General features: G+C 40.3%; 1 protein-coding gene across 1 annotated transcript in view; it reads left to right on the forward strand.

Moving 5' to 3' along the window:
• MRPL1 (mitochondrial ribosomal protein L1) overlaps window positions 1-13499 on the forward strand; it is a 148203-nt gene extending 134704 nt beyond the window's left edge. The window contains exon 11 of the mRNA XM_081046261.1: window positions 11741-13499. Within this exon, the coding sequence (XP_080902387.1) occupies window positions 11741-11744 (4 nt within the window). The 3' untranslated portion in view covers window positions 11745-13499. The remainder of the gene's footprint in view (window positions 1-11740) is intronic.
• Window positions 13500-15281: the final 1782 nt, after the last annotated feature.

Genomic DNA, 15281 nt, shown 5'->3' on the forward strand with positions numbered 1-15281 from the left:
TCCTACTCTTGTTAACCACAACCTAGAAATTTTGGGTTATTGAACTTTCCTAGAACACAGTTTCCTTATGAGTAAAATTAGAGTATTGGGACAGATGTTCTGAAAGGCCTCTTATGACTGTCATTAGTATGTAAGCTAAACAAAAGCCACCATCCCTGGGGGACAGTGTTCCAAGAGATGATCATGAACCTCTCACTGTAATGTTATCGTTTTTTTATTGTTTTTTTAAATGGTCTAATTCTACTCAGAGGGTTTTAAGACAAATAGAAGTGAAATACATAGAGGCTTTTCACTCCAGAGGAAGGCAACAGGAGTTTCTAAGGGATTCTAAGTGATTATAAAAATCTAGATAACTAAACAAAGAAACTTAGCAAAAAAAAAAAAAAAAAAAAAAAAAGCAAGCAAGAAAAGGAAAATTCAAATCCCAAAGAATTATTAACAAAACTTGGAAGTCTTCCAGGAAATTATTACTTTTTAAATACTGGACATTTTTCTTTATAATAGATAATATAGACTTCCATTTCTGGACTTGGTGGAGTAATTGGTACCAGAGTTTTCTTCTTACTGTAAATAGCTGAAAATCTCAGCAACATACATGAAACACTGCTGGTAGACGTGGGCTAATAGGCACTGCAAGAGTGTGATCCACGAGAGAAGGGAAACAGACAAGCTGAGGCCAACCATCACCCTGACTTTCACTTGGAAGCAATTTCTGGACCATGATGTAGAACGCGAGCGGAGCATGCAGGGCTCTTTCACTAAATTGAAGGTGTAGGGTTTGGAGTTTTGAGGAAGCTGAAGTGGCTGGAATTTGTGGAGCAGAATGGTAGAGAAAAGAAAGTATCGAATAAAACCTCCAACAAATGTAAATAGGATCTCCTTGAATTAGTTGCTGAATACTAAACTATGCATTTGTGAAACCCTAATGAATCCAAATAAAGAACAAGAAGGGTGCTCTAGATGAAAAAAATTGCCAGAGATAACACTAGGCAGAGACATTTGAGTTCTTGTCAGCCAGAATGGAGAGACTTTGTTGAATTCCTGGACATTCAGAGGGAATCCAGATGATCAGGCATTAGTATTATGGCTAAGATCGCCCTAGAATAAATGTTACTCTAGACCTAGCCTAACAAAGTTTAAAGAAAAACCTCAAAATTATCTAGCTGATCTTCACACGTGATGTAATTTGGAGTGACTTAATGAAATAACACAACAAATTTCAAATGAGACAAAAAATCTAGATAATTAACAATGTCATATCCAGTGTCCAAAATCCAGTCAAAGTAATTATACATACAAAGAAGCAGTGAAGTGTAACCCATAAATAGAATAAAGACCACCAATAGTAACAGGACAAAAAAATGATAGAAGTAATAGGATTCATAGACAAGAGTTTTAACACAGGCATTATAAACACACTCAAGAATTTAAAGAAATTTAAAGGAAAACAATAACACAATGAAGAAGAAAGTTATAATACATATATATGTACATATACATATATAAAGATTGAATGCAAATCTGGAGCTGAAAAATGCAATATCTAAAATGAAAAAATTCACTGGATGGGATTAACAGTAGATGAGAAATAGGAAAAAGATCAGGAGAAAGAAAGTCTTAGCAGTGGAAACTACTCCAAATACAGTATATAGAATAAAAAGATACGAAAAATTAACAGTGCCTCATCAAAGAAGGCTAAAACAAATAACAAATGAAATAACAAATATCTAATTTGAGCCCCAGAGGTAACAGGGGAAGGAAAAATTATTTCAAAAAATAATGTCCAAAGATTTCCCACATTTGAAGTAAATGAAATCCACATATACAATAAACACAAGTTCCCCCAAAGATGAAAAATTAGACAACATTAAGGAATATTATAATCAAATTGCTGGATAATCAATGATAAGATACAATCTTCAAAGCAGCCAGAGCAAAAAAAGACACATTACATACGAGGGAAAAATAAGATAGCCATATAAAGGTCTCACGAAAGACAATGCAAGCCAAGGATTTTCAAAAATTGTTAAATGCATTAACTCACAGATTCGAGAAGCTCAGTGAAACTCAAATGGGAGAAATACACATAAAAAGAAAAGACACATGATAGTCAAACAGCTAGAAACCAATGATGAAGAGAAAACAGGTGGTAAACAGTCTGTGAGAGGGGACAGTGACGTGGGAGAGGAATAGATTCCAAGTCCATTAACGTGATGAAGAATTGTTGAGGCCTTGGTTAAGGTAACCTTGATCAGACTGTCACCAAAAAATATTTAGGCATAATTCAATTCACCATCATTTGGTCTGAGAATTCCCAGTACTCATGATATTAATACTATTAGGCTGGTGCAAAAGTAATTGCGGTTTTTGCAATTCTTAACCTTTTGAACCACAATTACTTTTGCACCAATCTAATACTTGAGCTACAAATTGTATTTTATGCTCTGTTCTGCTAATGTGTTTCATGGTTTTAAAATAGCTTCTAGTTATTTCACTCTAAAAGGATTCTATATCATCATTGTGACCTATGTCCTAAGTCTTATGAAAGGCATCATTTCTATTATACCTGACACACATAAATGTATAAACTCTTCTCCACAGCACGTATATACGGCCCTCCAGTGCTGTATATAAACCACATGATCTTGTGAATCCAGCAGAACAATGTGAACACTGGTGGTATTGATACTTTGCACAGTGACAGCACGACGGCTTATATGAAAGTCTTCCTCTGCATTATTTGTATATTTGCTGATTTGTGTGACTCCAAAACTAAATCCTTTAGTCCAGAAAATCAGTCTCGGCTCACATTTCATTATTTAAAATGTTATTTTTACTCAGAGATTCAAAATTCAAGAATATTTTTTAAAAGTTACGTTTTTAGTCTATATATACTCATAAAATTTTTATATTGTTTTGTAGATTCATAAATTCTGAGATTGTCTTAGATGGAGTAGATATATAAGGATAAAACAATTATCTGAGGATTGATTGTCAAACCTCTATCTACCTACCTACCTACCTACCTACCTATCATCTGTCTGACCATGTATCCCTATGCATAAATATATAAATACTTCTTATAGCATTAGCTTAAATCAGTATCAAACAAGATAAAAGAAGAAGTAAAACCTCATTGATTCCTTTTCTATTTATACTTCTGTTTTAAAAATAATTATATATGTATATAACTCAAAAATAGTTTCTTATTTGAAGCCCTTATTTTTTTAATTGCATGAGTTTTTATTTTTTTATTTTTTGAATTTCACATCAAAGTTTCTGGAATAGAACACATTTTAAGGGCCCATGTCTTTATAAATTAGTGTATTCCATATTTTTTTCTCTACTTGTTCTAGTCGTGTCTAAGAGAGGTATATTGAAATCACCCATTATGATGTATTTTGTGTCAATTACTTTTTATTACTCATAATTTCTGCTTTATACATTTTGATGTTATGTTGTTTGATCCATAAAGTTGGATGGATATAATATCTTCTTGGTGGTTTGTAACTTTTTATCAACATAAAATATTCTTTTTATTTAGTTAACACTATTGGTTTGAATTCTCTGTTGTATTTATGTTTATTCTTACCACTTAACTTTTTTTTGTCTTGTGGGAATTTTCCTGATATATCTATTTCTTTATATTCAAAACTTTTGGTGTTGTTTTGTACTAGATGTATTTCTTATAAATAGTATATAGATGAGTTCCATTCCTTAAAAGGAGTCCTTATTCATTCATATCTATTGTGATTACTAGTGTTTTAATGTTATTCTTACAATCATCTCTTATGCTTTTGGTTTTTCATGCTCATTAGCTTCTTTTTGTCACATTTCCTAGCATTTGCTAATTAGACTTTTTTGTGCGTCTTTCTTGACTTTGCCCTTAGTGACTTGGAAAGTGTCATTTGTTGGGATCTGGGGTACTTAGAAAGTTTGGCTTTCTAGTTCCCCTTCTTTAGGAAACTTCTTCCCTCACTCCATGTGAGGCTCTGATTCACTATGTCCACAATTCCACCATCACAGAAACGAGCAGGGGATTAGTTGGCTAGTCAGGGCAACTCACTTGTCTGGCCATAAGCATTGAATCAAGAATGAGCCCAGCCCTGATCAAATTTACCTGGGAATCAAGATGACTATACCCTTCACAATAAGATACAACCTCTGGTGTGTTTCTATTCCCTTCTCCTTTCACTAAAGTCACCTATTTTGTTGAAATCATTCTGAATTTTAATTTTATTTTTAAGGATTTTATATTATAGTTATTTCATTATATTTCGACAATTCTTTATCAAGCTTTATGTCCATATTAACATTTCTTTATACTTATCTATAAGTTTCTTTGCTCAATACTATTTCTTGTATCTCATGTCTTTCTAGTTTTTTAAATAATTTATTTGTAGAAATACGTCTTGGAGTTTTTCAGAAAGATGGAGCAGGAAAGTTTCTGAGTACTTAGTTGAATAAAAATTTCTCATCTGTTCACATTTCAATAATGATTTATTTGCATTTGTACGAAATTTCATATAAATTTTTAGGTTCAAAGTCCCTTTCCTTTAGAACTCTACAGAAATTATTCCATTATCTTTTTGCATTCCAAGAAGATGAAAAGTATAAACCATTCGAAGTCTTGATCATTTAGGACTTTTTTTTTTTTTTTTTTAGATAAATGTATTCCTGGATCTGAGAAAACTTATCTGAATTCTCTTAAGTATTTCCTTTTTTATCATTCTTGCTTGGGACCAAATCTAAAGATTCCCAATAAATTAAAAAAAAAAAAAAAAGAGTCTGTTGTTCCATGGCTCAAAGCAAATTTCCTTTGCTGTTATTTGTTTTCTTTTATTATGTTAGGAACTGTTTTAAAGTTATTTTTAAATAATTCAAGTTACATATGAATACACACTTAGTGTATTTAATTACAGTAGTAAGTACATAGAGTAAAAGCGTGGAGTCCCTCCATTGCTCCTTTAATTTCCCTATGGTCTGTGGAGATGTGCCACCCATATCCCACTTCAAAGAAGAGCTTGTGGCCCAAGTAGTCCACAAGCAGCCTCTAGCTTCTAGGTTTGGCTCAGTGGCAGAGAGCAACCTCACTCAAAGTCATGGCTTCCTAAGATGACTTCCAATTAATGACTTGTTGAATTGGGTATATAAGTGCCCAGCCATGTCTGCCAGTGTGATTTGTAATCTCTGAAAACCAATATGCTGCAGAAGTTCCCACGGCATTGTCCAAGGCTTTGTTTGGCCCTCATCACAGTGTAACATCTCCCTCTGCCCAGTCTTGTTTTCTCTCCCTGAGATGATTCCTAAAATATACCCTGCCTATCAAACTCTGGCTTAGCACCTGCTTGAAGAGAACTCAACTTAGAAGAGTTGGTAGCAGAAGATGTGTATGAGAAAGCTGGTGATACACTGGGGTTTTAGAGATAGATAATTTGCTGCCACCTTGCACTGAAGACCCCATGGGTTGTAGGAGGAGCACAGATAGCTCCTGGCACAAGGTGCAATTGTTAAAACTCTCAGGGATGGTGAACTGGAATGGTATATTGTGGAAGGGAATATAGGGTGATTTATCAGGCACTTGAGAAATATAAGAGAAATAGTAATTCTAAAAAAATGGGATTGGATGGCTAGTGCTGAAAGCCCCTAGATTAATGCTTCTCAAAGCACAGTGTCTACTGGGAACTTGTGAAAAATACAAATTCTGGGGCCCCACCAGAGGCCCACAGAATCAGAAACTCTGGAGATTGGGTCCAGCAATCTGCCTTTTAACAAGCCCACCGTGTTATTCTGATGCTAAAATTTTATAACCACTCTCATAAAAAAAGACAAGGAAAAGCTACAGATATTGACAGACAATGGGAAGTCAAGTGTGAAAGCCAGAGGGTCTCTCTCTAAGTTTACAAAGAGGCTCCTATCTCTTGTAGAGAAGGGAGTGGACCAGACCCAGGAAGAGATAAATGGCTGAGCTCCGCAGAATGTTTAACTCCCAACACAGGCAGGTCTCTTATGCCAAGGTCAAGGCCTTGGGGTAGGGCCATCTGAACAGATTTTGAGCCCCTAGAATTCTCTGGCTTTGCAGCAGTAGCTTACCCCATCATGTTAAAATTAGTATTTGTCCCTTGCCTCAGGAAAATTCAGAGGCCTCTCCCAGGCAAGGCAACAGGTAGTTCCCTCACGATCCACTTGCACGTCCTTTCCTGGTCACTAGGTCTGTATCTTGAGTTATATCATCCACAGCCAGGGAGCTGCTGGGCCTGATAAGAGAGGAAAAGGAACATACCCTCGGAGGATCTGTAAATCTAGCCAGGAGCTGCTGCTCTGAGGCTGGGTCTGAGGGTGCTTGATCAGGGGGCAGGGACATAAGATTGAATAATGGAGTTTATTGATTTGAGAGCATACACCTGAGATACAGGCTTTAATGCCCTGGCAAAGTCTCCTAGAGATGGTATGTACTTGCTACTAGGATGGCTTCTAGAGGCATAGAAAAGTGACGGCTCATATATATATATGAACTTGAAATGCCAGAATTCCTGTGGGAGACGGCGGAGGAAGGAATTGAGAGACCCAAGGAAGTGGGCACACTGAAGTGGTGGTACTATGTGAGGCCAGAAGCCATACTGGAGCACCATGTTCTACAGGTGCTGTCGCGCAGGGGACCCTGCTCGCTGTGCCATTTGTCGTGCAGGGTCTCAGCTCCCACTCCCCGCCCAAGAACGCAGGACACGGTAAGGCCAAAAAGGAACACCCACGGAGCCATAGGTAGGGGAGTCAAACCAATATATTCTCGCTGGCGGCTGGGCTGGAGACACAAGAAGCAGGATCTACATAATCTGCCTAATAGCATTCCGCCCTTGCCAGCCACCATCTTCTTGCTAGCCCCCATTCTTTTTCTGCTAGCGTAGCCACAGCCGTTATATTAGTGGCCAATGGCCTACGGGTTACAGCTGACGGCCAACTAGCCACAGCTGCTGGCCATCTGATCACAGTTGATGGCCATTTACTACCTAAGCCAGTACCTTTCTATGTGAGGCTGAGAGCCTGGAAACTGTTTTTTGGGGACTTTGCCCCCACAGGTGCACCCAGAGGACATACCGCCACCAAGACACAGAGAACGTGCTAGTGACAGGGTACCAGCACCGCTAACATTGTTCAGTGGAGTCTCTCCTCTATACACTGGGACTGATGGGAGGAGAGACTACTGCAGAACTAGGGTGACAGGAATCCAAAACAATAGAGGCCGGGTGGCAGCACTTAATGGCTAGAAGCCAGGTGGATGTAATTATTGTAATGAGCCGAGGGGTTGGAATTATAGCCAAGGGGATCTGACCTGAAGAGGGTTATGTAGATAGTTAATGGAACAAGTGACCCAAGGGGAAAAATAGATGAAGTCTACATAGGTACTATTCAATGTGTACCATCAAACAAATTGAGGATAAATGACCAGAAGGCTGACAGCAATTGCTGCAAGGAAAAGCTGTGATACTTTGCCGGAACCCAGATCTGAGACAGAATTTAAACTTGTAGCAAACACACTAACTGAAGGGAGAGTGGGTCCGTAGGAAGAAGGCTCCTGCTACCCTCGTGACAGTTATCACAGTAATAACCTTCAGTCCTTATTCAAAGGCTATTTCCTCAAGTAAGTGCACTCTTGAGAAAGAAGAGTTGTTGTGGGCATAATAATAGTCTTTCCAAAGAGGTCCAGGTCCTCATCCCTGGAACCTGTGACTCTTATGTAACATGTCAGGGAGAATTAAGGTTGCAGATGGAATTAAGGTTTCTAATTAGTTCATTTCAAATGTGGCAGAGTGAGAAGAGACAGGATGTCAGAGTGACGCAATGCGAAGACTTGACCAGCTATTGCTGGCTTTGAAGGTGGAGGGGGGACCATGAATCGGGGGGATGGACAGCCATTACACGCTGAGAAAGGTAAGGAAATGGATTTCAGAAGAAATGCGAACCTTGATTTTAGTCCAGTGAGACTCATTTTAGGCTTCAATTGCCAGAACTGTAAGATAATACATTTTTGTTGTTTAAGCCATCAAGTTTGTACTAATTTGTTACAGACTCAATAGGAAACATACAAGAGATAGAATACATATACTAATACTCATCCATTTAATTTCCAAGTCTGGCCACTAAAGAAGCCAGATGGATCCTAGAAGATCCCAGCAGACTACGGCAGACTCAACCAAGTAGTAGCCCCATTCGCTGCTGCTGTGTCAAATGTAAACCTGCCAGCATCTACATATGGTCTTGGGTAGGTGGAATGTGACCCTTGAGTTGGCAAATGCATTCTTTTCTGTTTCAATCAGAAAAAAAAAAAACCTGCACACGGAATGGTCACAATATATATTTGCAGTTTTTTCCAGGACTATGTTAAATCTATGACCTATCATAACATAGTCTATCATAATATAGTCTGAAGAGATCTGGAGCATGTGAGTATCCCTCAGAATAACACGCTGATCCACCACATCTAGGATACTTCTAATAGGGTCAGAGGAGCAAACGGTGGTTAGCACATGGAGGCTTTGGAAAGACACCTCTGTGCCTGATGGTGGAAGATAAACCCTACAAAGATTCAAGAATCTATCACCTTGAAAAAAAAATTTCCAGCAGTTCAGTAGTCATGGGTGTGCCAGGAATCCTTTCAAAATGAAAGACAAATTATTGCATCTTGCAACTTCATGAAGACGGAAATACAATGCCTGGTGGGCCTCTTTGGGTTTTGGAAGCAACATATTCTGCATCTGAGAATACTTCTCCAATCAATATGCTGGGCAAAACAGAAGACTACCATAGTAGAGTGGGGTGCAGAGCAAGAAAGAGTTCTGTAGCAGATCTCTGACGCAATGTAAGCAGACCTGCTGCTTGGCCCAAATGACCCAGCAGACTATTACATTAGAGGCCTAAGTGCTGGGAAATGATGCTGTGTGGTGTTTATGACCAATGACCAAAATGAAACCAAAATGCAGGCCCTCAGGGCTGTGTTGCCAGATTATGCCCCCATTGGCAGATAATCATATGTTTTTGAAAAACAACTCCTGCTGTGCTGCCAGGCTGTGGTAGAGAAATTAAATGGGCCACACTATCTACATTCCCTTGCCCACTCCCAAGGCCCCTCCACATTAGCTGTTTATCTTATTAACAGTAGGGAGAGAGTGGGATATGTGCTCAGGCTTCCATCTTCCCAACATGAATAACTATTGTTTCTTTCACTGCCACTTTCCTTATCTTTTCTGTTTCCTCTTTTGAGAACTCTTATTAGACAGATATTGTGTCTCCTGAAGCTATGTTATAATTTATTGCTTTAGGATTTGAAAATATCCTCAGTTTTAATCCTCCAGGCTACTGATTAAAGTTTTCAGCTATGTATGTTTTATTATTTGGAACTTCTATTAAGTTGTTCATGTTTTAGAAATTGTATCTTTATTTTCCAAAAACTCTTTTATATTATCTTTAAAAATATATTTATTGAATTATAGCTAATAAACAATATTATATTGGTTTCAGGTGTACACCATATTCAACATTTATATATCTAGAGAAGTGATCAATGTAAGTTGATTAACCATCTGATACCGTACCACGCTATCACAATGTTATTGATTATATTCCCGTGACTGTACATTACATCCCCTTGACTTATTTGTTTTATATCTAGAAATTTGTACCTCTTATTCCATTCACCTTTTCCCCCTTTTAAATTTTTCAGTTACAGCTGATACTCAATATTATTTTATATTAATTTCAGGTGTACAGCATAGTGGTTAGACATTTATATAATTTAAGAAGTGATCCCCCTGACTAGTCTAGTACCCACCTGGCACTATACATAGTTATTATCATATTATTGACTATATTTATTCGCTATGCTTTACTTTACATCCCTATGATTATTTTGTAACTACCAATTTGTATTTCTTAATCCCTTTACCTTTTTTACCCTGTCCCTCAACCGCCTCCCATCTATCACCTCAAGAAATCTAGTACCCATCTGACACCATACATAGTTATTACCATATTATTGACTATATGCCTTATGCTTTCTTTACTTCCCCATGACTATTTTGTAACTACCAATTTGTACTTCTTAATCCCTAACTCTTTTTCACCCTTCCTAAAACCCTTCCCATCTGGCAAACATAAAAATATTCTTTGTATCTACGAGTTTGTTTGTGTTGTTCTTTAGAGTCCACATATAAGTGAGATCACATTGCATCTGTCTTTCACTGTCTGACACCCAACTCAGCACAATACCGTCCAGGTCCATCCATGTCACCACAGATGGTAAGAACCCATTCCCTTCTTTGACTGAGCAATATCCCATTGTATATATGTATCACCTCCTCTTTATCCATTCACCCACTGACAGACACCAGGCTGCCTCCACATCTTGGCCGTTGGAAACATGCTGTGATGAACATATGCACGCACACGTCCCCTTAAGTGGCATTTTGGGTTTCTTCAGATAAATAAAGAAGTGGAATTACTGGGTCCTTCTTTGTCTCTTGTTATAGCCTTTGTTTTAAGGTCCAGTTTATCTGGTATAAATACTGCTACCCAAGCCTTTGTTGTTTGTTTATTTCCATTTTCATGAAATATCTTTTTCCATCCCTTTATTTTTCAGTCTATATGTGTCTTTCAATTTGAAATGAGTCTTCTGTAGGCAGGATACGTAAGGGTCTTGTTTTCTTATCCATTCAACCACCCGGTCTTTTGATTGGAGAATTTAATTCATTTACATTAAAGTATTTGTTGATAGATATGTAGTTATTGCCCTTTCATTTTTCATATTTTGGTCTTTTCTCCTCCTCCTCCTCCTCAATCACCACTTCCTCCTCCTTTTTCTTCTTCAAGAAGTCCCTTTAACATTTCTTGTAATACTGGTTTGGTGGTGATGAACTCCTTTAGCTTTCTCTTGCCTGGCAAATTCTTTACTTGTCTTTCAATTCTAAATGAGAGCTTGCTGGATAGAGCAGTCTTGGTTGTAGATCCTTAATTTTCAACACTTTGAATATTTCCTGCCAATCCCTTCTGGCCTGAAGTTACTGTTGAGAAATCAGCTGACAGTCTTGTCAGCTGAACCGCCCTTGTAGGTAACTAACTGCTTTTCTCTTGCTGCTTTTTAGATTCTTTTTTTGTCTTTAACTTTGACATTTTAATTATGACGTGTCTTGGTGTGGGCCTCTTTGGGTTCATCTTGTTTGGGACTCTCTGCACTTCCTGGGCTTATATGTCTATTTCCTTTTCAGGTCAGGGAAGTTGTCCATCATTATTTCCTTGCTCTCTATCTCCTTCTTGTACGCCTATGATGTGAATGTTGGTATGCTTGATGTTGTCACAGAAGCCCCTTAAACTATCTTTATTTTTTTTGATTCTTTTTTTGCTGTTCTGCTACCTTATGTTCTAAATAACTGATTCAATCCTCTGCTTCATCTAATCTACTATTGATTACCTCTAACTTATTTCATTTCCTTTATTGTATTCTTTATTTCTGACTATTTCTCTTTTATCTTTTCTATCTCTATTTTTATGTTTCCTATTTATTTTTTGAAGTTCTTCCTGGGACCATTGAGTATCCTTGTGACCAGTGTTTGGAACTCTGCATCTGGTAGATTGCTTTTCTTCATTTTGTTTAGTTCTTTTTCTGGAACTTTGTTCATTCTTTTGTTTGCAATATGTTTCTTTGTCTCCCCATTTTGGCTGCATCCCTATGTTTATTTCTATGTATTAGGTAGAGCTGCTGTGTCTCCTGGTCTTCGTAGAGTGCCTGAGTAGTAGATGTCATGTGGTACCCAGTGGTGCAGTCTCCTGGATCACCAGAGCTGAGTGTTCCAGGTATGTCTTTTATGTGTGTTGTATGTGCTCTCCTATTGTATTTGAGCTTTGGTTACTGTTTGCATGTCAATGGGAGGGGTTGGCTCTTGGGCTCATTGGTTGTGAGGACTGGCTATGACTACAGTAGAACAGCTGTTGTGCAGGGGCTGACCCTACAGAGCAGGATTTGCTTTAGCAGGGCTTTGGTGCCTGCAAGTCTGCCCTTTGGCTGTGTCATCCTTGGAGACAGCTGGGAGGTGCTCTGGCTCTGTCCAAAGCTAGCCACCAGGTGTGCCAGCCCCAGGGCCTGCTGAGAGGGGTCCTGCCACAGGCCAAGTTCATCCACAGACTGTGCTCTGCTCAGGGCCACCTGGCGTGGGCCACAAATCAATCTGCAGTTGGCCACCACCTGTGCTGGGATTAGAGGTATCTTGAGAGGCCAAACAGTGAACTGAGGCTATGTTGCTAGTGCTGAGCTTAGGGCTGCTCAGCTAGAGGTACATAGGACATGCCAAAGCCATATGCTGCTTGTTTGGGTTTTGTGAACCTTTGAGAATTTTCAGGAAAGTCCACAGCTTGAGCCAAGACAGGGTGTTTGTATGTAAAAGCCACTGGAAGCAGCTTGGGTGGGCTGGTCTTAGGTAATCACTGGGGTAGTGCTAATGAACGGTGTTAGCCAGGTTGATGGAGACACAGATATGGTGGCTGCCTGCAACTGCATACTGGGAATGGGGAGGACTCAACACAAAAACAATGATGTCTGCCAGCTCCTTTGTCTGGGAGAAAGCTGCCCCTCCAGCCCTCATCCTGAAGCCAGACAATTCAGCTACTCCCAGTATGTCCCAGGCAGCTTTTGAGCTGCTGCCCCAGCTCTGGAGCTCAGAGCAAGTGGGTTCATCAGTGAGGAAGTCCATGTGTGGGCCCTTTAAGAGGATTGCCTGGTGCTGCAACCATTCCAGTCTTCGCTGGTTTTCAAGCCATCTCCATGACACTAGAATCCTGTGCTGAGTATCCTGTTGTGCGGCTGGGATTCCTTAATGCTTCTGTGGGGACCTCTGCAGATGAGATATCTGGCCCAATTTTTAATGGTCACACGCAGCTGTGGGACTTGTCTGTTCCATGTCTCCACCCCTCCTACCAGTCTCAAGGTGCTTCTGTATATCCTTAAGGTGTAGGGCTTTGGTTCTGTTAGACTTTAGACAATTCTCAATGATAGTTGTTCTGTAGTTTAGTTGTAATTTTGATGTGGTTTTGAGAGGAGGTAAGCACAGCATTTATCTACTCTGCCACTTTGACTGGAAATATTTTTGTATTATTAACTACTCTTTTTTTTCACAACAGCCAGTGCTTGTTTTTCAGAAATACTGTCCTTTCAAATAACTCTGTGGATACGAATTTAATCTTTTTGAAAGTTTTCTTGTGTTTCTTGCATTGTCCGGGGCCGGCCTGCCCGGACCCGCCCAGACATGCCCGGGCTTGTCTGCACCTGGCTGCCCCTGGGCCACGCTTAAAGTTTCGATTCTATTGTTTAAGTTTAAGTTTCGATTTCTCAAACAGCCCGCCATGACGAAGTAACCTCTGATTGGTCGGTCCCCATATTGGGAGACCGGGTGTTTCTTTGATGTGCCTAAATCTATATATACAAGCTGTTACCTTCAATAAAGAGAGACTTGATCAGATTCCTGTCTTGTCTCCATTTCTCGCGTACCCCTGTCCCCCCGAGCCCCTATTTCTCCCCCAGGTCTTCCGTTGTCGATCCTGCAGGTCGGGACAACGTGGCGCCCAACGTGGGGCCTGGGTACGAGAAAATCCCTAGAGGGAGAGGACGCCTCATCAAGGCCGGCGAATCGAAAGTAAACCGTTCTGCCGCCGCGGGAGCCTGCCGCGCCGAGACAGAAGGTAAGAGGATAAGCGTCCGAAATGGGACAGGAATTAAGTCATCATGAGGTCTATGTTAAGCAGTTAAAAGATGCGCTCAGGACGCGAGGAGTAAAGGTTAAGAGTCAGGATCTTTTTAAGTTTTTTGACTTTGTTAAGGAGACATGCCCTTGGTTTCCTCAGGAAGGCACCATTGACTGTAGACGATGGAGGAGAGTAGGGGATGCACTCAATGATTATTATAAGGTCTTTGGACCTGAAAAAATTCCTGTAACTGCCTTCTCATATTGGAATTTAATTGGTGAAATGATAGGAAAAAGGGAAGGTTGTCCAGAGGTTGAAAACGCTATTCATCATACTGAAAAATTGCTAAAGGAGGGCCCCAGAAACGATCCAGGTGAAACCTCGGTAAAAGCCGAGGAAGACCTGATCTCCTTAGAAAGTGATACAGAGGGGGCAAAAGCCAACCCTCCTAGTAAAGATACCCCGCCAGTGGATGTTAGACCCAAACTTTACCCCCCTTTTAAGACTATCGCTAATGATTCAGAGGAGGAAGTAAAGAGGTCAGGGGCATACAAGACTAAAACAAACTTACAGGATTCCTCCTCTTCTGATGATGAAAAAAGACAAAAGAGACATTCCCATAAGACAAAAATCCGTAGACAACAAAATAAAGAGAAGAGGAGAGATAAGCAATCGCCTCAGACATTCCTAGCACGGGAGGTAGATCCCGACCCTTCTGATGTAGATTGGGATGATTTGGCTGATAGAGCAGCAAAAAATAATGACCTTGACTGGCTGCTCCACCCTCCCTCCTACAATGAGGCTTCTGCCCCGCCTGCGGCCCCGAAGGATCCTAATCGAGATTTAAAAACCCAGATTGTAGCTTTGGAAGAAAGGGTCCGCCTCCAAGCCAGGCGCCAGTCCTTAGTGGCACAGCTGAGAGGGATGAATCTAAAAGATCATAACAATGCTAGACAGGTTACAGCCTGTAATCAGGCCATCACCATCCTGCCTCCTTTTGTACCCCCTACACCCGATGCCCCTGTCTCAAACATCTTTGAGAGACAGTCCTGCACGCTGGGAGGCGTCGACGCCTTCCCGGTTGTTGAAGCTCAAGATGCTCAGGGACAGCCCCAACGCTACCACCAACCACATAACTACCAGCACCTGAAGGAATTAAAATCAGCCGTCTCTCAGTACGGTGCCAGTGCCCCTTTTACCCTTACCATTTTAGACTCTATTGCTGAACAATGGCTGACTCCCCAAGATTGGCAGAACTTAGTAAAGGCCGTGCTCGCTGGAGGTGATCACCTCCTGTGGAGAACAGAGTTCCAAGACCTTTGCCGAGATTTAGCCTGAGCCAATGCTAGGGCAGGCACCCCCTGGACTTTTGAAATGCTCACTGGTACTGGAATTTATGCCACCATGAATGCCCAGCTTCAGGCTGACCCAGGGCTTTTTGCACAAATCTCATCTGCAGCCACGAGGGCCTGGAGAAAACTCCCCTCCAAGGAGAACGCTGGAGTTTCTCTTGTTAAGATTAGACAGGGATCCAATGAGGCCTTCTCTGATTTTGT

This window comes from Rhinolophus hipposideros (genome assembly GCF_964194185.1).
Source record: "Rhinolophus hipposideros genome assembly, chromosome: 1".
Taxonomy (NCBI): domain Eukaryota; kingdom Metazoa; phylum Chordata; class Mammalia; order Chiroptera; family Rhinolophidae; genus Rhinolophus; species Rhinolophus hipposideros.